General features: G+C 51.1%; 1 protein-coding gene across 1 annotated transcript in view; it reads left to right on the forward strand.

The window, feature by feature from the left end:
* FRAS1 (Fraser extracellular matrix complex subunit 1) overlaps window positions 1–20,468 on the forward strand; it is a gene marked incomplete at its 5' end in the record, with an annotated part of 172,214 nt that extends 151,746 nt beyond the window's left edge. The window contains 23 exons of the mRNA XM_082315032.1: window positions 379–529; window positions 1,614–1,773; window positions 2,259–2,421; window positions 2,893–3,139; window positions 4,076–4,420; window positions 4,740–4,900; window positions 5,287–5,434; window positions 6,372–6,577; window positions 7,057–7,213; window positions 7,866–8,066; window positions 9,297–9,484; window positions 9,671–9,946; window positions 10,992–11,224; window positions 11,602–11,762; window positions 12,539–12,753; window positions 14,166–14,316; window positions 15,200–15,307; window positions 15,482–15,641; window positions 16,371–16,487; window positions 17,162–17,328; window positions 17,666–17,871; window positions 19,058–19,204; window positions 19,863–20,468. Coding sequence (XP_082171158.1) covers window positions 379–529; window positions 1,614–1,773; window positions 2,259–2,421; window positions 2,893–3,139; window positions 4,076–4,420; window positions 4,740–4,900; window positions 5,287–5,434; window positions 6,372–6,577; window positions 7,057–7,213; window positions 7,866–8,066; window positions 9,297–9,484; window positions 9,671–9,946; window positions 10,992–11,224; window positions 11,602–11,762; window positions 12,539–12,753; window positions 14,166–14,316; window positions 15,200–15,307; window positions 15,482–15,641; window positions 16,371–16,487; window positions 17,162–17,328; window positions 17,666–17,871; window positions 19,058–19,204; window positions 19,863–20,447 — 4,653 coding nt within the window. The 3' untranslated portion in view covers window positions 20,448–20,468. The remainder of the gene's footprint in view (window positions 1–378; window positions 530–1,613; window positions 1,774–2,258; window positions 2,422–2,892; window positions 3,140–4,075; window positions 4,421–4,739; window positions 4,901–5,286; window positions 5,435–6,371; window positions 6,578–7,056; window positions 7,214–7,865; window positions 8,067–9,296; window positions 9,485–9,670; window positions 9,947–10,991; window positions 11,225–11,601; window positions 11,763–12,538; window positions 12,754–14,165; window positions 14,317–15,199; window positions 15,308–15,481; window positions 15,642–16,370; window positions 16,488–17,161; window positions 17,329–17,665; window positions 17,872–19,057; window positions 19,205–19,862) is intronic.
* Between the last annotated feature and the right edge of the window lie 1,151 nt (window positions 20,469–21,619).

Consider the following 21,619-nt stretch of genomic DNA (forward strand, 5'->3'; position numbering starts at 1 on the left):
GTTCACCTGAGCATGAGCACAGTTCACGGAGCAGTGGTTTCCAGGGGAAACCAAAAGATTTGTCATGGCTTTTAGCCCCAGCTAGATAGGGCTGGGCAGCTTGTTCTGAATTTGCTTTTCTTTGAGTCACAGTGGTTTTTTTATTGAGTAAACCAGATGTGAGGCAGAATTTGAATCCTTCCTTTGCTGTCAAACACCTCGTGGAGCATCTGTCTGTTCAAGGCCGCTCTGCGTGCTCTGTTCTTTCACATCCCCTAGCTTTTCCCTCGCGGAGCACTGTTTGACAGAGGGATGGCTGGGCTTTTTGGATGAACAGTCAATCAGATTTGCACTGCTGGACCTCCAGAGTTTTACTCCCTTGGTTTGGCTTTAATCCAGGCAACCAATCTAATCACTAAGAAGGAATTACTGACGACAGATCCTGACACAGATGACGAACAGCTGATCTACGAGATAACAACAGGTCCCAGAAATGGTTATGTGGAGAACAAGCTGAGACCAGGGACAACCGCGACCACCTTTACGCAGGGTATGGAAGTTGGGCTGTATATTGTTGCTTTTTTCCTTCAGATGCTTCAGCTTGTCAAGATAGCTTGGAGGGGCGGGGGGGAAGGTGGGAGGGGAGAAAACAAGGGGCAAATCTCAAAGTTGTTTCAAAAATAAGAATTGAACTTTGCTCTCAGTTGCAGAAATCGTATAATTTCTTATAGATGCCCACTTGTGTCCTGTAGCACACCCAGGCTCTCCAGACTTGTTACAGCTGGAGATTCAACTTGCGACAGTAAAGAGGAGTTGTAGATACTGCCTGTGGATCTAATCATCGCAAGGTCAGGTAGATGTTTAGCCAGCAGTGCAGAGTCAACAACGTGCGGAAAGTTCCCTGTTGCAGGACCGAGGGGCCCTCCATTAGGAAGGGGAGGGGAGGGAATAACTGCTTCCTACGCCACTGTGCTCTTTCTGCTTGCGGCTCCCTCCAAACTCCCGCAGGCCGGCTGAGGGAACTCGCAGCACAGCCTTTTTTAGCATTTCTGCTACTGCAGTTTGCAGAGCCTCGCACCGCGCTGCGTTAGGTCCTGTACAAATGCAGTCAGCAGTTCTGCCTGTCCCTTCTCATCGGACCCTGCCAGCCACGCCTGGCCTCCCGTGTGCTCAGGAAAAAAAAAAAAAAAAGAAAGAAAAAAAGGAAGAGACCTATGTTATTTTAGGGCTGAAGTTTGGGAAACATATATTATACTGCAGAAGGTCAGAGAGCCCAAAGCATCTCAGCAGTGAGGAGCCCTGTGAGGACATGCCGGCTTATAGAACAGAGGTGAAATATGTGCTGCCCAGGCAAATTCATATTTCTTGCATTTCATCAAAGCTACTTAAAGTTTACCTTATTTTTAAGTATGAGCCATTATGGATAAAGACTAGGGAAGGGAATGTCTTGTCACAGCTTGTAGGCTGGCTTCTACCGCAGGTAAGACCAAGGAAGTTAGAAAAGAGGCTGCAGCTTAAAGGGCATGTGGATAATGCAACCCCTGCGGCCGTGCGGATGCATGTCTCCGCACTGCTCGTCTATAAAACTGCCATTGAATTTCTGGGTTGGCTCATTGGATGTCTTCTCCTGGCAGAGGATGTGAACCAGGGCCTGATTCGGTACGTGATGCATGAGGAGAAGGTTCAGGAGACCATGGACAGCTTTCAGTTCCTCGTGAAGGACAGCAAACCCAATGTGGTCCGTGGCAACATCTTCCACGTGCAGTGGTCTCTCCTCAGCTTTACGTACACCAGGTAAATGGCACGGGGTTTACAGCACTCTTCTGACAGATTGTGTCTTATCTGGAGTGAGGCAGGTTGAGCTCTGTAATACGTGATTTGGACCTACAGCACAGAAATGAAATTCTGGGGCAGTTACCATCATGCCTGCCTGTGTTTCACTGGCACCCCGTCAGGACTGTGGTCTCACCGCTGTGCTCTGTAGCACCAGACGTGGCATTCCTGTTGAATTATCGCTGTTGATTTCTGGGGAGGGAAGGGGGCCAACACCAGCCGGTATGGAAGTGGGAACTCACGTGCGTGTCAGTGAGGAGAAATGCCTGCCGGATTAAGCCATGGAGCAGGGTTGCCGAATAGCTGCCATCTGCCCAAGTCCCTGAAAATCCCTCGGATTTTCTGTGGAGGCAACAGTCAGCCTGAGTCCGTGGTGCTCAGTATCAGAATAAATACACAGGGTTTGCTGCCCAGCCTGTTATTTTATCTGCTTGATACATTTCCAGTTACAACGTCAGAGAGAGCGCAGGCTCTGTGAGCGTCACCGTGAGGCGGATTGGTAACCTCAACCAGTACGCGATTGTCCTGTGCCGCACAGAGCAGGGAACAGCCACCTCCAGCTCCGGTTCACAGCCGGGAGAGCAGGACTACGTGGAGTACGCAGGGCAGGTAGGTTGGGGACAACAGGAGAGGGAAGGTCTGACCATGAATGCCGTTGAGCCTGGGTGAAAGAACTGATAAAAATTGATAAGAAGACAAAGGAGGCTTTATTTCCTTTCTAAAAATACGTGGTTTATTAGCTTTCAGAAGAGGGTCTTTCTTTTCATTAGTTTTTTATGTTGGCAGATATGCTTTGCAGCAGTGTTCTGACAGACCACAAATATTACAGGCTTGCCTGGGTAGAATTGTCACTCCTGATCATGCAAAGGGTTAAAAACCATGACCGAGGTCAGAAGGGGTAGGGGCCTACGTACTGCATTTGCTGCTGCCTTTGACCTCCGCTAGCCATTTATCCTTGGCTAAGGTCGGTGTCTGACGCCGCCTGCGCACAGGGTATGTGACTCGGGCGAGGGTAAGACAGGAGGGACAGAAAGTTTCAGACCCCAGCCCAAAGAGAGCAGCCCACTTGCTGCCTTCCAGGTGCAGTTTGAGGAGCAGGAGGACACCAAGGCCTGCACCATCGTCATTAACGATGACGACGTCTTTGAGAGCATGGAGAGCTTCGCCGTGGAGCTCAGCATGCCAGCCTATGCTCTGCTGGGGAACGTCACCCGGGCCACGGTCACCATCACTGACGCAGAGGACGAGCCCACCCTGCAGTTCGACAGGAAGACGTACCACGTCAGCGAGAGCGCTGGTGTTGTCTCTGCTCCTGTGGAAAGGAAAGGTGGGTCGAGCCGGGCAGAAAGGCTTTCTGCGCTCTCGTGGGGCTCTGCGGCATGGGAGGGAACGCGGCTCCGCAGGCACTGCCGTGGGTGAGACGTGCAGAGTCTGAACCCGCACGGCAGAGAGGGTGGACGGGGAGCCCTGGAGACTGTGGCCAACAGTAAACTGGGGACAGAGAGAAGTGAAGCACATGTGGACAGACCGTGAAGTATGTGTGGCTGCCTAGAGCTTGGATTTTAATTCTGTACTTAGTGGAAGCAGTTTAGTGCCTGTATCCTGCAGTCTCTTATCACAAGACTAGGATTACTGCAGAGCTGCTGAGGAGCCTTTGCAGTATATACCTTTGCCAGGCTCAGGCAAACAACTCTTCCTGTTGGCAGGCGAATAACAGTGACCCCCCAAAAGAAGTGGTGTTCATTGGGTTTGCTTGTCTATGATTTCGGGGTGATTCTTTGATTTTTTGGAAGTAGCTTTGTGGCGCAAGTGAAATGAAAGGCAACAGCGCAGGGCAGATGGCTTTTGGTTTTTTTTCCCTTTCCCGGTTCTGGTGTGCGATTCACCAATCCAGTTAAAGCTCCCGGCTTTTGGATTCATTTCTCCTCCCAGCACGAGCAGGAGCAAGCCCCTGTATTTATTTGCTGCCTCTCTGTGTTCTAGATACTGTGTTTTATGTGGACCCTATCGCCGTACTGAATATTCTTTAACAGGCCAGTGGCACCCGTTTCCTGATCATAGTAACCAAGAGTGCAGATTTGGAGTATGCCTGGGAGTCAGACCTAAGCCTGCTTTTATGCAAGTTTAGGAGCAGGGATGGTGTTCTTTTTTACTCCTCACCCTGTCTTCTGAATGCTGCTTTATTATTTAAGTGAACGGTGTCTCCACCAAATAGAGTAAAACTATTTCCATAGAATTATGGTTTTTTTCTGTTGCGTCTTAGGGGATACCAGCAGCGCTGTGTCTGCCGTTTGCTACACTGTCCCCAAATCAGCCAAGGGAAGCAGCCTTTATATGCTGGAATCCGGCTCTGACTTCAAGTCCCGGGGGATGGCGGATGACAGCCGCGTTGTTTTTGGTCCGGGTGTCACCGTGACGACATGTGACGTCAAGCTGATCGATGACAGTGAATACGAAGAAGAGGAGGAGTTTGAGATCGTATTGGCCGATGCCTCAGATAATGCACGCATTGGCAGCCGGGCTTCAGCCACCGTCTTCATCGATGGACCCAACGATGCCTCTACAGTGTTCCTGGGGAATGCTACTTTTACCGTCAGCGAGGCTGCAGGTGAAGAGAAGCAGGGGGCTCCCCCAGGGCTGCCCTACACCGCGTTGGGGTGCTTGCCGTGAAAGCATGTTTTCACCAGGAAGAACTATTGGAAAGAGCGATTTAGGGCACAGCAGCAGAGTTGTAGAAGATCTGCAGAGGGTTTCTGTTCTTCCCTCTGCCCCTGTGGGGAAGGTTGGGGTTGTTCTCTGCAATAGCCTGTGCCGAGTGCAGGAGCAGTGGTGAAGGGAGAAGGGCGTGCTGAAGGGAAAGGAGTGGTTTTGTGGTATGTGGCTGCTTTCTCATCTTGGTTCTCTCTCATGTGCAACTGGTGATGCAGGAAACATTGAGATTCCAGTCCTCCGACAGGGACCTGATCTCTCGACCCCCATCTCAGTGTGGTGTGCCACTCGGACGTCAGACCCTCCATCTGCCAGCCCGGGAATCGATTATGTCCCCAGCTCCAGAAAAATAGAGTTCAGGCCAGGCAAGACAGAAGAGGTGAGGAGCCACTTCGACTCCTGATGAGTCCGCTCTGCTTGGTGACACTTCTCTCTCGTTTACGTGCATACTCTGTATTTGCCGTTTGCCTGTTTTGAAAATCCTCTCGGGGCCGCTTGAGAATTGTTAATGAATCTGCAGGCACAGATTCACATCTCATCAGCACTGCAGCCAGAGAAGATTCGGTCAGGCCACCTCCCTCAGGGTAAAGATGGCTGCCTGTTCTCTGAAATGATATGCCAGATTTATCTAGAACATTGTTTCCATTGATTAATTAATTCAGAAAAGGCCTGACATAATGACTTAACATTAGACACCCGAATGCAAGTGCCGGGAAGGATGAAAACTTTGCATCTCTAAAAGCAGGACTTCTGCTTTCCTTCTAGTTCTGCACTCTGACAATCCTGGACGATGCGCAGTACCCGGTGATAGAAGGGCTGGAGACATTTGTTGTTTATCTCAGCTCACCCCATGGAGCTGAGCTGACAAAGCCGTTCCAAGCGATCGTGGCCATTAATGACATCTTCCAAGATGGTAAGTTATCCACGGCGGCTTTATCCGGTCCATCCTAGCCTCTTCCTTAACACTTCCACGCAGCAGGAGGCTAGTCCAAGTTAGGTTATTTCTAGGCTGAATTTAGCCTGTTTTCCTGGGATCCTCCCATTCCATTTGGCTGCCCTGTTTCTTTCCGTGCTTCACTGTCCACAAGAGCTTGGAGTCTTCGGAAGTGCCGAATGAATTTTCCTGTAGCATTCCCTCACTTTCAGCCACGCTTTGCCTCCTCTGCTCAGATCTCAGTCGTCGTTTCATGCTTTCTGTGAGCTAAAGTCCCCCTTACTACGTGAGAAAGTCTCACTGCGTGTTCGCTTTCTCTTGCGTTTTAACGTCTCTCATGTTTGCTTGCCTAAGGAAAGCCCACGCTGTGTAATCTAACTTTGTAGTAGTCTATAATCCTTTCTGCCTTTGTATCTTTTCTTGAGGTCTGCCCTCTTCGCTGCAAGCTATTTGTTCTGTGTCTGTCCGCAGGCAGTAGGATAACGCTTTGAGACGTAGCATCCATTTCAGTACTGAGTCCTGATGTAACCCCTTCCTGACATGCCTCGCAAACACACCGTCCCTCTACCGCCAGCCCTGTCTTGTTCTCCAGCACATTGCAACAGCACCAGAACGATAGGGAAGGGCCAAGTTTCATCAGCTGTTGGAGTTGGGTGACTGAGAGGTGACGAGGAGAGATGCCTTCTTTCTGAAGTGCAGCAGGGTCCGCTGATCCTGTGCTCTGTAGAGGGATGATGGCAGTAATGGTCGCTTGTTTGTTTGAAATCAAATCCTGTATTGAGGCACAGTGAAGCTGCCTTTTTACTCTCTGGCTGTCAGACTCAATGCAGCAGTTCTCCTAGGGTATATGTGCCTCGATTAGCTCCTGTCTCTCTGCGGAGCTTGAACACTTGACTCTTTTTATTGCCTCCTGCAGTACCAAGCATGCAGTTCACCAGGGATACGTACACAGTGAAGGAGAAGGAGGGCACTCTGCACATCCCCATCTTCCGCACCGGGGACCTGAGCTATGAGTCCTCTGTCAGGTGCTACACACGGAGCCAGACAGCAGAGGTGATGGAGGACTTTGCAGAGAGGAGAGATGCAGAGGAGTCGCGCGTCACTTTCTTGAAAGGGGAGAAGGTGAGCTGAACCTGGCTTACAGGGAGAGCGAAGAACCATTGATGGGAGAGGTTCAGATCTCCTCCTCGACTCTGCATTGTCAGAGGGAGCTGACAGAAGCAGTCCGAACTGGTTTTATAGACACTTAAAGTCACAAATTCTTCTGGTCCTGGAAATATGGCATGACTCTGCGGGAGTTGTTTATTTCATGATAAAACTGGTTAAAATGTGAAATGCAAATCCTCCGTGTCCGTAGGACTCAGGATTGTTGTAGCGGAGAGCTGTTGGTTTGTGGAAGTAGATGTCTTCGCTGCTGTGTCTCATCATGTAACTGTATGGTTTGTCCACACTGAAGTAGCAGCCTTAAAAACAGAAGTGTTTCCTCCAGGATTGACAGTACTCAGACATTAAACCCTAGACAGTGAAATACAGTGTGGCCTTCAAGTGGCTTCAGGGGATTTATGAATGTTTGCTGGTTTCTCCTGCTTCCTTGGCTTTAGGTGAAGAACTGCAGTGTTTATATCAGTGATGACTCTGCCTTTGAACCAGAAGAGCAGTTCCAGGTCTATCTTGGTAGCCCACTTGGAAACCACTGGAGTGGAGCTAGGATTGGACAAATGGACATGGTGACCGTAACTGTCACCAATGACGAAGATGGTAAGCGATGGGACTCAACAAGGATGTAGGAACTGTAGTGTAGGATGAGGTTCCGAGGTAGTCAGCACAGTCTCATCAACAGTCTATGGTTTAATTTAGTGCCCGTGAAAGCCTTCGGTCACATGGTCACAGCTCTGTGCGCAGGTCACTGATGTGGTGGCTTTGTGCACTGGGCTGGTCTTAAGGGAGGGATTGAATAACAGCAGCTTGAACCCACCATTTGTCCCAGTTCCCGTTCCCCTGCAGTTGCACAGGGAGTTGCTGTGGTTCCCCTGGGGGAGACGTTGCCTTCCCTCCGCACTGTCGCAGCCTGGAGAGATCTGTGACTGCCCGTGGGGGCTGTAACACCGTCACGTGGCATGGATTTGAGGGCCTGCGGTTCAGTGGGAGGCAGGGAATGGGAGAATCATTTCCCATCCTGTGTAGCGCAATACGTGTGTTGGATTTTGCCCCACCCCTTGCCCTAATTCACATCCAACCCTTAGAGCTGCAGTTTTGGCCCCTGCTTTGTGGATCCCCTCGCTCTGAAGACGTGTAGATAGAGTCTAAAAGGAGCTGAGCTTAGCTCATCCCAGTCGCTGAATGCCCTTCATCTGTAAACAGTCAGCTGGTGTGCAAACCTGGGGCTTTTTCTTCACTGCTGTTTCTTTAGCACCCACCATTGAGTTTGAAGAAGCTGCGTACCAAGTACGGGAGCCGCCTGGCCCGGAGGGTATTGCCGTTCTAAATATCAAGGTGGTCCGGAGAGGGGATCAGAACAGGACCTCAAAAGTCCGCTGTAGCACCCGCGATGGCTCAGCTCAGGCCGGAGTGGATTACTATCCCAAGAGTCGAATGCTCAAATTCAGCCCAGGTAAAGGATCCTTTTTGCATGAGGTTTACAACACAACACAGGTCTAACTGCTTCCGATGAAGTGGACTGCATTAGCTGTAAGAAGGCATAATATACCCTTAGATTTTGGGGTTTAGATTTGATTTGGGGTTTGATCTTGGGCCCATCACAGTCTTTGCGGGAAGAAACAGGTGGGATGCAAGACTTTTCGGCTTTCCTTGCATTAGAGATGTCCTTTCCCCTCTCTCCTGGTTGCCTGATCATTCTCAGTTCAAACACACACAGAACTCTCTGCTCGATAAGCAAAGTGCCCAGCTGCTGCCTAAGCAGGGGGGCAATGAAAAGGAGGAGGGAATGAAAGCCCGGAGGTGGTGAGCTCTTTACTGAGCAGCCCATAAATGCTTAAGGAGACAGAAAGATGGTTGAGACTTTCCGCTCACTGGAATTAATGTCACTTGAAAAAAATGGGAAGGCCATCCGAAATCTTGCCATGTTTTCTCTTGTGTACAACATTTCATCCCTTCACAATGCCCCGCTGGATGAGAAGGATCTGGGGTTTGGTTTGTTTGGGGTTTTTTTCCTGGTTTTTTTGGTAATGTATTTTAAATATACTACCTAGATCACTTACTATGTGGTCTTTTTTAAAGTGTGACTCTTCTGGGCTGCAGCCTTGCAGTCTGCTACAGCTATAATTTTGTTATGCAAAAAGGCCGAACCGTTAAATGAAGGGTGATCAGAACAGAGGAAGAAGCACTAGCATCTGGCAGGTGAGAGTAAAGTGGTCTTCAGAGGATGCAAGGCTCAGCAGAGATCTTTCAGGAGCCAGTGCAACAGCTCAGACCACGTTGCTGGACCAAGAAGCCCTCACCGAACAGTTCTGCATATTGGTGTGAGAGAGCAGAGATGCTCGCAGCAGGGCTGGGGATGTACTTTGGATCGTGGATTTTTACTACAGACAGCTAATACAAGACAGGCGTTATTAATCCTCAGATGGCATCTGCTAATAAATCCATCACCTGATCAATTGGATCAGTTGTCATAGCTGAGTTTTATGTATAGAGTAGACTCTTGTGTGGACAGGGCTAAATGATTAGTAGCAATGATCGGAAATAAAATTTATAATGCGTATTTTATCATAATGTTTCAGTGGTCATAGCCTAGACGAGCGATGCAGTTTTTCAATGAGAACTTCAGAGCAATAACTGATGATGAATCGAGTTCTCTCTGTTTCTCTTGCATTTCCTCTCGCAGGTGTGAACCACATCATGTTTAAGGTGGAGATCATGTCCAATGAAGACCGGGAGTGGCATGAGTCCTTTTCTCTGGTGCTGGGTCCAGATGATCCGGTGGAAGCTGTTCTTGGAGATACCAGCACTGCAATAGTGACTATTTTGGATCAGGAGGCAGCAGGGAGCCTGATTTTACCAGCACCTCCTGTGGTAAGTTGCCCATTGCAACGGGTGTGATTTAGTACCCTTCAAGTACAGACTGAAAGCTCCCGTGGGATTTCTGAAATAGAATTAAGAGCTGCAATCAAGTAGCAGGCTTGGAGTGTGTGGGAAGGATTGCCTTTTCTGCCCCTCCCCTCAGCCCCAGGCGAATGCTGCTGTCTTGCATCCACACAGGTCGTCGCCCTGGCTGATTACGACCGTGTGGAAGAAGTGACCAAGGCCGGTGCTAAGAAATCCCCTTCCCCAGGCTATCCGCTCATCTGCGTCACTCCTTGTGACCCTCACTTCCCCAAGTACACGCTCATGAAGGAACGCTGCAGCGAGGCGGGGATCAACCAGTCTTCAATACAGTTCAGCTGGGAAGTAGCAACCCCCACGGATGGGAATGGAGCCAGGTCGCCTTTTGAAACCATCACTGACAACACACCGTTCACTAGCGTCAACCATAAGGTACGCGGCGAGGTACCAGCACGGCGAAGCTGTGAGAGCTCAAGGCGCAAGTCAGCGAGGGCTTGGGGTAGCTCTGTCAGTCTGTGTACTGTGTGATCACTCACACGTGAAATCTGGTTGCGTTCCCGCAGCTGAAAAGTCACGCCCTTGAAAAAGTGGCTGTGCCTGAGTAAGAGCTCAGCACGCTGATGTGACCCGTGTTACCAGGGTTTGGCTGTGGGATTGTCTGCTTTCCTTCCGTCCCGCTCAAGCCGCGGGAAGAGCATAGCTCAAGTTACGAACCGCTGTTCCTTCAGGCACTCATTTTGCTGCATTGCTCCGTGTGTGGCCCGAGACCTCTCTGTTCCTGGACTGTTCACGTCCTGCCCCACAAACAGAACTACTGTTTTTCTCTGAGGGCTTTTCCCAGGTGCTCCCAACTGTGATGTCTCAGCTCTTAGGCATCCAGATGTGTTTCTGGACCATGCCTACTCATGCACGAGTCTGAGACATTTTTAGTGGGTAGCAGACGCTTTAGTTACGCAGAGGTTAAAACCTAAAATCTCCTCAGATTTGGGAAGTGGCATGAGATATACGGGTGCTTCTTTGGGGATGATATTTTTTCTTCTGGCTTCAGAAAATTTAGCACTGTTCTTGACTGAGCCTGCTAAAAGCACCACTTCTGTTGATGTGGGAAGTAGCTGTAAGCACTCAGACACTTCAGTAAATCACAGGTGGTAGAAGACAGACGGAGCCTGGCAGATCATAACAGCTCAGGCTCCCGCTTCCCCTCCCTTCAGTATGTGGGCAGAGTTAGGAAGCTGTAAAGCACCCGACATACTCGAGCATCCACTGCAGCACAGGTAACAAAGAGGCCAATCGCACCTGCATGCCCAAGTGGCCAAGCGGACATTGGCACGCGTGTGCTCCTAGTCTGCGTTTGCGTGTGCCTCGCCTCCGTGCTGCCTCAAAACACCAGGACAAAGTGATTTTGTTACACGGTCAGATGTTGCAACGTTGGCGTGTTTGACCCACGTGCATGTTTCTCCCTCCTCGTTCCCTGCAGGTGCTGGACAGCATTTACTTCAGCCGGCGGTTCCACGTGCGCTGCGTGGCCAAGGCTGTGGACAAGGCTGGCCATGTGGGGACCCCCCTGAGAAGCAACGTGGTTACCATAGGCACAGACAGTGCCATTTGTCACACCCCTGTGGTCGCGGGGACGGCCCGAGGTTTCCAGGCACAGTCATTCATCGCCACTCTGAAGTACTTGGACGTCAAGCACAAGGAGCATCCCAACAGGTAGGAGCCTGGAGAAGGGGAGAGCGCAGTCCTTCACCGGGGCCCCCAGAGTTACAGAGCTGGCTTGGGTCAAGAGAAGAACATGTGTCTGAAACCACATCCCTCCATGCAGCGTGGCCTCTTGAACAGCGTAGGGTGCTCAGGGTGGTGCTCCCGCTCTCTTCCTCGCGCCCTGCTCTGCTGAAGGGGTGCCCTTCCCCTCAGGAAACTGGACTTGGTGGGACAGCTTAAGGAGCCGATGTGTAGACAGGGAAATCTAGCTGAAACTAAATATCAGGCTGCCACTGGCAGGCTCACCCTGTCTGTGCTGTGGGGCACGAGGCTCCCGTGCCTGCCAGGGCTGCTTTTTCCGCTGTCTCATCCACTGTTTGTTCCAGAATCCACATCTCGGTGCAGATCCCACATCAGGATGGTATGCTGCCCCTCATCTCCACCCTGCCGCTACACAATCTCCATTTCCTTCTCTCCGAGTCTATCTACAGGCACCAGCATGTCTGCTCAAACCTGGTCACCATCAGAGACCTCAGAGGCATCTCAGGTAATTTTTAAAGCCAACTTTTGCTTTCTGAACTTGCGGGTAGGGAGAAGCCAGTAAAGAAATGCAAAGAAGGCGGCTTTGTCTTCCTCTGGGCTCTCTTGACATTATGTCAGTAATAATTAATCTTCCTGTACTAACAGCAGTGAACAGAGTTGCCCTGTTGAAGATGAGATGCGACGTATGGGAATGTTTAAAAGATAACGGGGTTAAGCAGCATTGCTCTTTTTGAGGAGGCTGTAGGTTCACACCGTGCTGGTGATCTTCTGCCTTTCAAATCTGTCTCGTGATATCCATGCTGTTAGAGAGGGATCCACAGGAAGTGGATCACTGCGTCTGTGTCGCTGAGGTCTCCAGCGCGGCAACAAGAAGCAGTAAAAGCAAATTCACTGCTGAAGTAAATGCCGGAGCCGAAGAAAAAAGGCAGTTTGTGTCTCTAGCACTCAGGGTAACGGGGTCAACGCTTGTTCCTTGGTGGGCAGGGGGTTGTGCTTCATTCTGTTCGTTTCATACTCAAGCTGTTCTGCATTTCTTAAAGTTCAGCCTCAGGTTCGTAAGTTCGGTTGTTAGGATTCTTACCCCATTCCTATACCATTTCGCCTGTGAAGACCTGTCTATATTCAGTTTGACCTCTAGGGTAACAAAGGGGGAGGAGCCCTTCAAGTCCCTAATATAATCAGTCACTGACATGATTTGAGAATGAAAATGGGACCTCAGGACTTGCCTTCAAGCTCTTTAAAATCTGGAGTGATCAGTGTCCTGATCTCCCTTAATCCCAGAGGCAGGGTTTCTGGATGAAGTGACCTACGACAGCATCGTTCTCGGTCCTGGCTATGACCGCCCGTACCAGTTTGACCCCACAGTGAGAGAGCCGAAGACGATCCAGCTCTATAAGCACCTCAACCTGAAGAGCTGCATTTGGACTTTTGATGCTTATTACGACATGACGGAATTAATAGATGTCTGCGGAGGCTCTGTCACCGCTGACTTCCAGGTGAGATGCCATATCCAAAGGTCTTCCACGTAATCCAGATCTTTCTCAATTCTTAGGCAAAGCTCGCTTTGTGTTCATGGATATTTGCTGGGTATGTTTGCTGCTCTGCTCTGTACAACTGGGGTTTTCCCCCCTTTTACCTAGAAAAGAACGGTGCTTTGTGAAATGCATTTAATTTATTTTGGTTGAGGTAACATAGGTTTTAGTCTCTTAATCTTCAGAGCACCAGTAAAATATTTTTTTTAAATATAAGGATGTACTGGGAATACAAAACATTCTCACCTGTGCTCTCTTCTTTTACAATTTTGACTGTATTCTTAGCCAATATAAATGAGCAAAGAGCAGAGCAGAGGCACATCAGCTCGTACTCCTCAGTGGAGCGAGGTCATGGGGATTTTTAAGTAATTTCTTAATTAACCGACTGGCAGACCAAAAGCCAGGAATCTTCTTCTATAAAATAGCAGCTTTCGCTACTAGACGAGTCTCACTGCCCTCTCATGGATGGATTACACATATGCGTCTCACTCAAGGGAATCTCTCCTCTACGTTAGATTCTTTTATTAAATTCCCAGTCAGAACGTTCTGGCCAACATCAGCTCTTTCAATTCCTGCCAGTCTGGAATACTTGGTTAACTTTCCTTTTATAGCTCCAATTATTTGCACAAATACTTGAACTGAACAACTGCATAATGTAGTACGTGGAGACTGGCACCAAGCAGTCTGGAATGTCTCTCGGAGCCCTCCCGGGGGCTTGCAGAGTACAGCTGCGCTCCGCAGATAATAAATGGTGTATATATAGCCGGAGAGCTGTGGTATTTCAGATACTCTTAGGGCCAGCCCTGAGCAAGCAGAATCGCTTATTTTTAATGCACAGAATTGGAAACTGAGGGGTTTTTGAGGTGAAGTTGTGACCACAGCTCCTTTTGTACCACACCACCAGTCTGCTTTAGCACTTACCCTTATTTAAAATGCAGGTTTGTCTAAAGTACCTACATGTAAAGGTAAAGAAAGTTCCGACAGTCATCTCTGACTTAATTGTAGGAGGTTTGTAGTATGTGAGGAGCAGCACTCTGTGCTTGCATACTTCTTCCCTGCAGCTCATTATTATTTTTCGAATGGCAGTCCAGCAAGAACTTTTTTGCAAATCAGCTAACTGGTTGCCAATAATGCTCAGTCTTTATGGAGCAATGACATTATATTGCTCCAGAAATACTTCACCCCCACGTTATCGTCCCTGTGTTTAGGGCATCCCTAGTCCAGAACTTTTTAAAAAGGAGTTTTCTGTAGCAGGTACTCTGGCTTTTCTTTCCCCATTTGCAGAGCAGAACGCGAATGCAGTGGGTGCTGTGAGTCTGGGCCAGCGTCTCCCCTTTGGAAGGTGCATAACCACCTTTTTGGGGGTTTATTGACAGGTACGGGACTCTGCTCAGTCCTTCTTAACAGTCCACGTCCCACTCTATGTGTCCTATATTTACGTGACGGCGCCGAGAGGTTGGGCTTCTCTTGAGCATCACACAGAAATGGAGTTCTCCTTTTTCTACGATACTGTTCTCTGGAGGACAGGTAGGTCCGCGGCGTTTTGGAGGGGCGTGGGAGAATTGGTTTCTTCTCATTTTTCACTTGTTCTTAGTTTCTGCGCGGCCACCGCGGTGGGTGGCACTCGCTGAAGTAAAGGGCATGCAGACTGAGTCCCGGGTATGCCTGCATTTGTGTAAGCTCAGCGAGGGGCCTGCCATTTCCCCCCAGCCCCTCTCTGCTGATGGGAGCAGTCGGCACTGAGCCCTAGGAAGTGCTGCAAGAAGAGAGCTCTCTCTTCAGCGGAGTCTGCAGAGCCAGGCAGAGGTTGCTCCCTGTGCAATATTCGGAGCGATTCCTCCGATACTTTTCAGTGATTCTCGTGTGGTAGCTGCAGTCGCATTCCGTGCGTCTACGTGTGGTTTATCCTGTGCCTGCGAGTCTTCTATTGCCGGCTTCTTAATTTTCCTTTCCCGCAATATTTGGAGCCTGGGTGTGCTGTGAACCCATGCCATTGAGCAGTATTGGCTACGAGGAACAGCGCCTCACCTGGGATTTTATTCTGCCAGCGGTGACACTAAGTATTGTAGAGGAGGGACTCGCGCTTTGTTCATGGAGGGCCACTCAGGAATTAAGGCCAGGAGTACCCAGAAACAATTATCTACAACTTCTTACGTAAAATAAGTTACATTCCCAGGCTCATCATAGGGGGGAACTCTGTATTTACTTCCTTTATGCTTGAGTGAGACTTAGGCGGTGCACGTGGATAATGGAGGAAGTGTATAGCTGACTGACCGGAGGATGATCCCAATTAAACCATGCCTTTTTGGAGCTCTCTCAAATGCTTCTGGAGCTACGTGGGGCTGACAGAGCCCACGCCAGGACCGACTGTGCTGCATGGCCTTCCCCCGTGACTTTGTTCTTGCTGCAGGGATTCAGACGGACAGCGTTCTCTCAGCCCGGCTGCAGATAATCAGGATCTACATCCGCGAGGACGGTCGGCTGGTTATCGAATTCAAGACACAGGCCAAATTCAGAGGTGAGAGCGTTAGTCCTGATAGAGGGAGAAATCAACGTACAAATACAGATCTGTTCTGAAAACAGGTAGCAGAACAAGTCCCTCTTCCCACGAGAAGTCCCTCTGTGCTGAGGTGTGCGGCACGGGGTCTCCCGGTACTCTGCCTTATCTGTCACCTCCTTGTCCTCACCCCAGGGCTTTTTGTCATGGAGCACCACAGCCTGCCAGATGTCAAGTCTTTTTTAATGACTCCAGACCACCTGGGAGGGATCGAATTTGACCTGCAGCTGCTGTGGAGCGCTCAGACTTTCGACTCTCCCTACCAGCTCTGGAGAGCAACCAGCTCCTATAACAGGTGAGGAGTGCGGGTTCGGCCACCTCCAGCAGCTCCCCACAGCACAATGTTCTTCTCGAGCAGTGAACGTGCACGTAGGTACCAGCAGCGACGGAGCGGTTTCAGCTCCAGGCCTGAGAGCGCAATCCCTGTTGCCCTTTCAGCAGCCACAGCGACAGTGTGGAGCGGTCAGGAGCCAGCCTTGGTCAAGGGCTCCGAGCTAGAGCACGCTGTCAGGGCTGAAAACGCTCTCTACTCGTTGTGTAAGTAAAGGGAACAATCAGTTCATCTCTTTGTAAATGCATCTTTCTAGGAATTAAGCCAGTGGGTAGGTAGATACCGGAGGTGACAATGTATTCAAGGTTGTTTCGCAGTCTGCCAATTAAAAGCAGGCTTTCATGTCCACAACTGACTTAATTAGTAGTGCTCTGCTTGGTGGAGGTAGGTATATTAAGATCTAGAAATATTTGGTTCACTTTTTTAAAAAATTCCATTTCATTATTAGTTCTGTCTGGGACTGTTTATTGTTACAGCCTGTGCTCCTTGCACAGAGGGTCAAGTTAAACAGCGCAGGTCAAATGTGGCCCTCCTGCGACTGCCGGAGTAGATGGACATTTCTGGGGTGAGGGAGAGGTCCTGCTATGAATTCTGTCATGCCTGCTTACGCTAATTAGAAAATGGTGGATGTTAGGCAAACATATCAGCTTGGAGCCTCGTTTGGTGACTGCGGTGTCCCCTGTCTGTTCCCAGGAAGGACTACTCCGGAGAGTACACAATCTTCTTAATCCCCTGTACGGTGCAGCCCACGCAGCCATGGATAGAGCCCGGGGACAAGCCCCTGCCCTGTACGGCTCACGCTCCTGAGCGGTAAGGAGTCCCCGTCATCGCGGCCGCAGGACGGTTTCAGCCCGTTTGGGTGGTTTGTGGGGTCCTGGCGGGCGTGTGGCACGCTACAACAGCAGCAGGGAGGGAAAAGGAGAGGGGAGGAACCTCCCCTTTGGCTCAGGAGTCCCCCTGCGACCGGACCGTCCCCTCTCAGGGCGGTGAAAGATGGCTGGGCTGTAGCACAGCAGGGTCTGTTACTCCTGAGCACAAGGCAGGCGTCTTTGCTTTCTTTAAAAAAAGAACTTTCTTAAAAAAGTTGCCTTATCTGTGTGCCTGCCTTTCCTCCGTCACGTCTAGCGAGACACTGGACTCCCAGAACGGGGACTGTCCTGGGCTGTTGTACGTCTCGGCCAGCGATTTTCAGCCTCAGGGCTGCCGAAGGCTTCGGTTGTCCCCAGACAGAAAGAAAACCAAACCTGCTGGGAGGAGGCTTCAGCTGGTCGTGCAGAGCCCTGCACCATTGCTGGCAAACGGGGGCAGGGTGAGGGGCAACAAGTCATTTTGGGTCAAATACCACCGTAGCAGGGGCTGCTAGACTATAAATAGTAAAGCAGGAGGGGAAAAAAGGTGAAGCAGACGGTGTAGGTCACCAGCGTGCGACTTCAGACGCATCCAAGCTAAAACCTCTCCTTCTTCCTTTCCTTTCCCAATTTTAGATTTTTGATCCCAATTGCCTTCCAGCAGACGAACCGCCCAGTTCCTGTCGTCTACTCCCTAAACACAGAGTTTCAGCTCTGCAACAACGAGAAGGTGTTTCTGATGGACCCCACCAAATCCGAAATGTCTCTGGCAGAAATGGATTACAAAGGGGCTTTTTCAAAGGGTAGGATTTATTTTCTTTTTCTTTACTGCTCTGCGTGTACTTAATATTTCTGTCTTCACAACTTGCATTCCTCTGAAAGGGAAGGGTAAAACTCAAGGTTTGGTTTTGCCCCTTTCACAGCAACAAACGGCATTTTGAGCACGTTGCAGCCCTGTAACGGCACGACCAAAAGACGAGACGAGAGCGTGCTCTGGCACGGCATTCTGTCATCTGCGCGCGCAAATAAAACCCTTCAAAACCCAGAGCCATGTGCGGTTTGGTGCTTTTGGCTCTAACGGTGCTTCTCTTGTTGAACTGGAGAATTGAACCTGACCGTCTTTCTCCCAACCTCCCTCAGGGCAAATCCTGTACGGCCGCGTGCTCTGGAACCCCGAACAAAACCTAAATGCCGCCTACAAACTGCAGCTGGAAAAAGTCTATCTGTGTACGGGCAAGGACGGCTACGTCCCTTTCTTTGACCCGACGGGCACCGTCTATAACGAGGGGCCCCAGTACGGCTGTATTCAACCCAACAAGCACCTGAAACACCGATTTCTCCTCTTGGTAAGTTTTGCTGCTGTGAACAAAACCGCGATGTTGAGCGTTGTGTGTCCGGAGAAGCCTGGTCTCTCAGCCTCTTGCTGACCAGACAGACCTGGGAACTCAACGGCCTTCCTCCTTGCGGGGAGAGGCTGCAAATGCTGATATTTAGCTCGTGTTAGCTCTTTCGGTCATGTTCTCGCTAGCCTGACTGTCCCAGCGCTGTTGTTTTTCTCTTGGACTCCCCCAGGCGCCCCCCAAACCCTGCAACGCCCTGCAGAGTCTCCAGGCAGACCCTGCCGCCCTCCCAGCCCCCCGCACCTTTGTGCAGCCGCAGAAAACCAGAGCCAGAGTAAAGCGTGGTGCCTGCGCTGAACAGCTCCCTCCTCTGAGAGAGATCTGGCCTGATGGCTTGCAAAACTGTCCTCTGCTGCTGCTTTCTGTTTGGGTGGGGTTTTTTTTCCCCCGACTATGAACAGATTCTGACTACAAAGGGATGAGAAGGGAAATGTGGATTTTTTGCAGTACTGGGCAGACAAGCGCAAACCACAAAGACAAGACCAGTTTTTCCTCAGTCTTTATCCATGAGTATTTCTTAGTCTTAAAAAAAAAAAAAAAACACCAAACCACAAATTAGGAAGAAAAAGAAGTGATGTATCAAACTCTTAAAATTTCCCTTGATCTCTGCTTATGCTACGGCTTGGAATTGACAGGACTGGCATCATGGAAAGGGAGATTTATTTACCAGTTACACAGAAATAATTCTTGTGTAAATCTACGATTAGCTCCCAAGGTGCGTTCAGCGCTTTTTACATGCTTTGTGGTTAACATTTGCCAGCGTCCTCGCTGGCAGCCCCGTTACCGCTCACAGGACGAGGGTAGTGCCAATGGTCTTTGTTAGGTTGGCGTGCACATTTGAGCAGGCTGGTGAAGCTCTTCTCCTGATCTTCAGCTCCACACACCAAATATTGACACAATCGGTGCTAAAACAGTACAAAGTGCCTACAAATCACGTAGGCCATAAATATTTTCTGTGCGGTAAGCTACGCGTTTAAAGAAATGTCCGTGCCCACGCGTAGGGGCGGAGACCGGGCACGCGGATCCGATTTCTGCAGCAGTAGGTGGCCGCCATTTAGCGACCTGGCTTCTGGCTTCCCTCTGGGACGATGACAGCGTGCGCTCTTCTTCGTAACGCCTCTCTGATTTCCAGGACCGCAACCAACCCGAAGTGACGGATAAGTATTTCCACGATGTGCCTTTCGATGCCCACTTCGCTTCCGAACTGTCCGAGTTCCATTCAGTAAGCAGCATGCCCGGAGTCGATGGATTCACTCTCAAGGTGGATGCTCTCTACAAGGTACATACGAGCGATATCGGTAGCCCAAAACTAACTTCTCTGTCCGGGATCTCCCAAATACTTGGTGAATTGGAGACTCTGGGCCTGACACTGCCTAAAGAAACCAAACTCCTGCTAGGGTAGGTGGGAGGAGCTGAGCAGATCCTGGCAGAAACAGGAGGGACACAGAGGATGCTCTCGATCCGGGGCAGAATTCCTGATTCCTGGGCTTTTTTGTCCCTCCCCAGGGAGGCCCTCTCTGTAGCTCACTGGCCTCTCTTTGCTTAAGGGGCTTCTTGGCATTGCCAGGATTGTACCGTAAACTAACCGCAGAGGCAGCGAAGAAGCAAACTCCAGCACAGAAAATGGAGAGGAGGAATTTATTCTGGTTATTTTTTTTTTCCAAAGCACTCAGGAAAGAAGCTCTTTAAAAACAGATTATTCATGTTCCCAAATTAATTATTGCAGTTGCCAATGACAGACAAGAGGACTGAACACCTCACTTGGTGATAAATATCATTGCAGGTGCTCATAAAAACGCACCAAGCTTTTCTGTTGATACTTGCGTGCAAGAAACACGACAAAAAAATGCAACCAGCTCTACCTTTACTGACCAAAATCGCTTAATCTAAAAGCCGGAGTTAAAATTCCCTGTGTGCTTGCCTTCCCTTTCTTCAAGGTGGAAGCTGGACACCAGTGGTACCTCCAGGTCATCTACGTGATTGGCCCGGAGAGCAGGGCAGGGCCTCGCGTCCAGCGATCCCTCGCTCGCCGCTGGAAGCGCGGCCGCAGGGACTTGGTCGATAGCGACGGGAGGCTGACGCTGGACGACTCCTTAATCTACGACAACGAAGGCGACCAGGTGAAGAACGGCACCAACATGAAGTCGCTGATCTTGGAGAGGGAGGAAGCCGCCGTCGCAGCCTCCTTATCTCAAACGGGCGCTTCCCTGGGCAGCGCCTTCGCTGCCGTCGCCCTGCTGCTGCTGGTGCTTTCCGGCGTTTGCCTCCTCGCCAGGAAGTGTCGAAAGCTGCGGAGGAAGCGGGAGGCGGCCGGAGCCGCCCCGGAGGAGCATCCCCTCAACACCAAGGTGGAGCTGCCCCGGGGCGCGGGGAGGGCCCTGGACGGCCGGTACTGCACCGTGAGGAACGTTAACATATTGAGGGAGACGGGGGGCGGCTGCGAGGGGAAGGGCAGGAAGGTGAAGCAGGTGAACTTGGAAGTCAAAGTCCACAGCAATTTGCACGACGGGACGGAAGTTTAATGGAGCGCACGCTTTGGTTTGGTAAAAGCTTTTTATAAATTGTAAAAAGGAAAAAAAAAAAGCCAAAAAAGACAAGCTAAGAAAAGTTATGCTGGTATTTTTATACTCTTGTGAGAAGGAGGAGTGGCTCTGGCTCACCTCTGCTCCCGGCTGAGCTGCCTCCTTGCACAGAGCTCTCCATCCGTGCCTCCGCCGCGCTCCTCCGGCTCTGCCGCTTCCCTGCGGGCAGCCCGGGGAGCCCAGGCCTGTGGCGGGGCGTTGTGGGGACATCGTCCCCCCCGGCACGGAGGGGGGGGTCTGTTCCCTGCCTCACTGGGGCATAAAGCAAGAAAAGCAACGTCTGCTTTCATACCCGAGGCAAGCGGCCTTGGTTTGCTTCTTAAAATGAGTCAAGAACCTTCCAGAACAACCAAACTGCAGACCTGGTGCTCGGTATTTGGGGGTGGGAGGATCACTTCGGGGCAGTGCTGGCTGTGGGGAGGGGGTGGCAGGGACGTGAATCGTCTCGGGGGCGGTAACTGTCCCGCGTCCCCGCAGAGTAAAAATGGAATATCGACCTGACCGGGCTGTCCTTCCCCCGCGCCTCCCCTGCTCCAGCCCCCCGGGGGGGTGGGAGCCCCGCGGGGCTGCGTCCGGGGAGCTGCTGGGTGTTGCCAGCGGCGGGGCTCGGCGGCGGCTTCGGGGGTGACGGCGGTCTGGGCCGTCACCGGTACCGGGGCCTGCGGTGCCGCCCCACGCCCACCGGGTGGCGCTGCGCTGGTCGGGGCCGCCGCGCGTCCGCCAGGCGGCGCCGCAGTGCGGGGGGGGTGTCCCTGCGGTTCCGCTGCGCGTCCGCCAGGCGGCGCCGCAGTGCGGGGAGGGGGGGGGTGGGTCCCTGCGGTGCCGCTGCGCGTCCGCCAGGGGGCGCCGCAGTGCGGAGGGGGCGGGGCGCGGGGCGGGGCGGCTCTAATGACAGCCCTCGATTAACGAGGTCGGTGCTGAGCGCAGCGCGGACCGCGGAGTCACCGGGCGCCAAACACGGCTGCTTCTCCCTCAGCTCCTCAGCGTCATAAACTCAGTATCAACCTTTAATACTGAATATTATTAACTCTGCCGGGCGTTGCGCAGGGAGCGTGAAAAGCGCTTTTCGACCCACCTCAGACGTTTAATTCGGCCTGGTGCATGCCAGCCTC

The sequence above is a fragment of the Platalea leucorodia genome (genome assembly GCF_965183815.1).
Source record: "Platalea leucorodia genome assembly, chromosome: 6".
NCBI lineage: Eukaryota > Metazoa > Chordata > Aves > Pelecaniformes > Threskiornithidae > Platalea > Platalea leucorodia.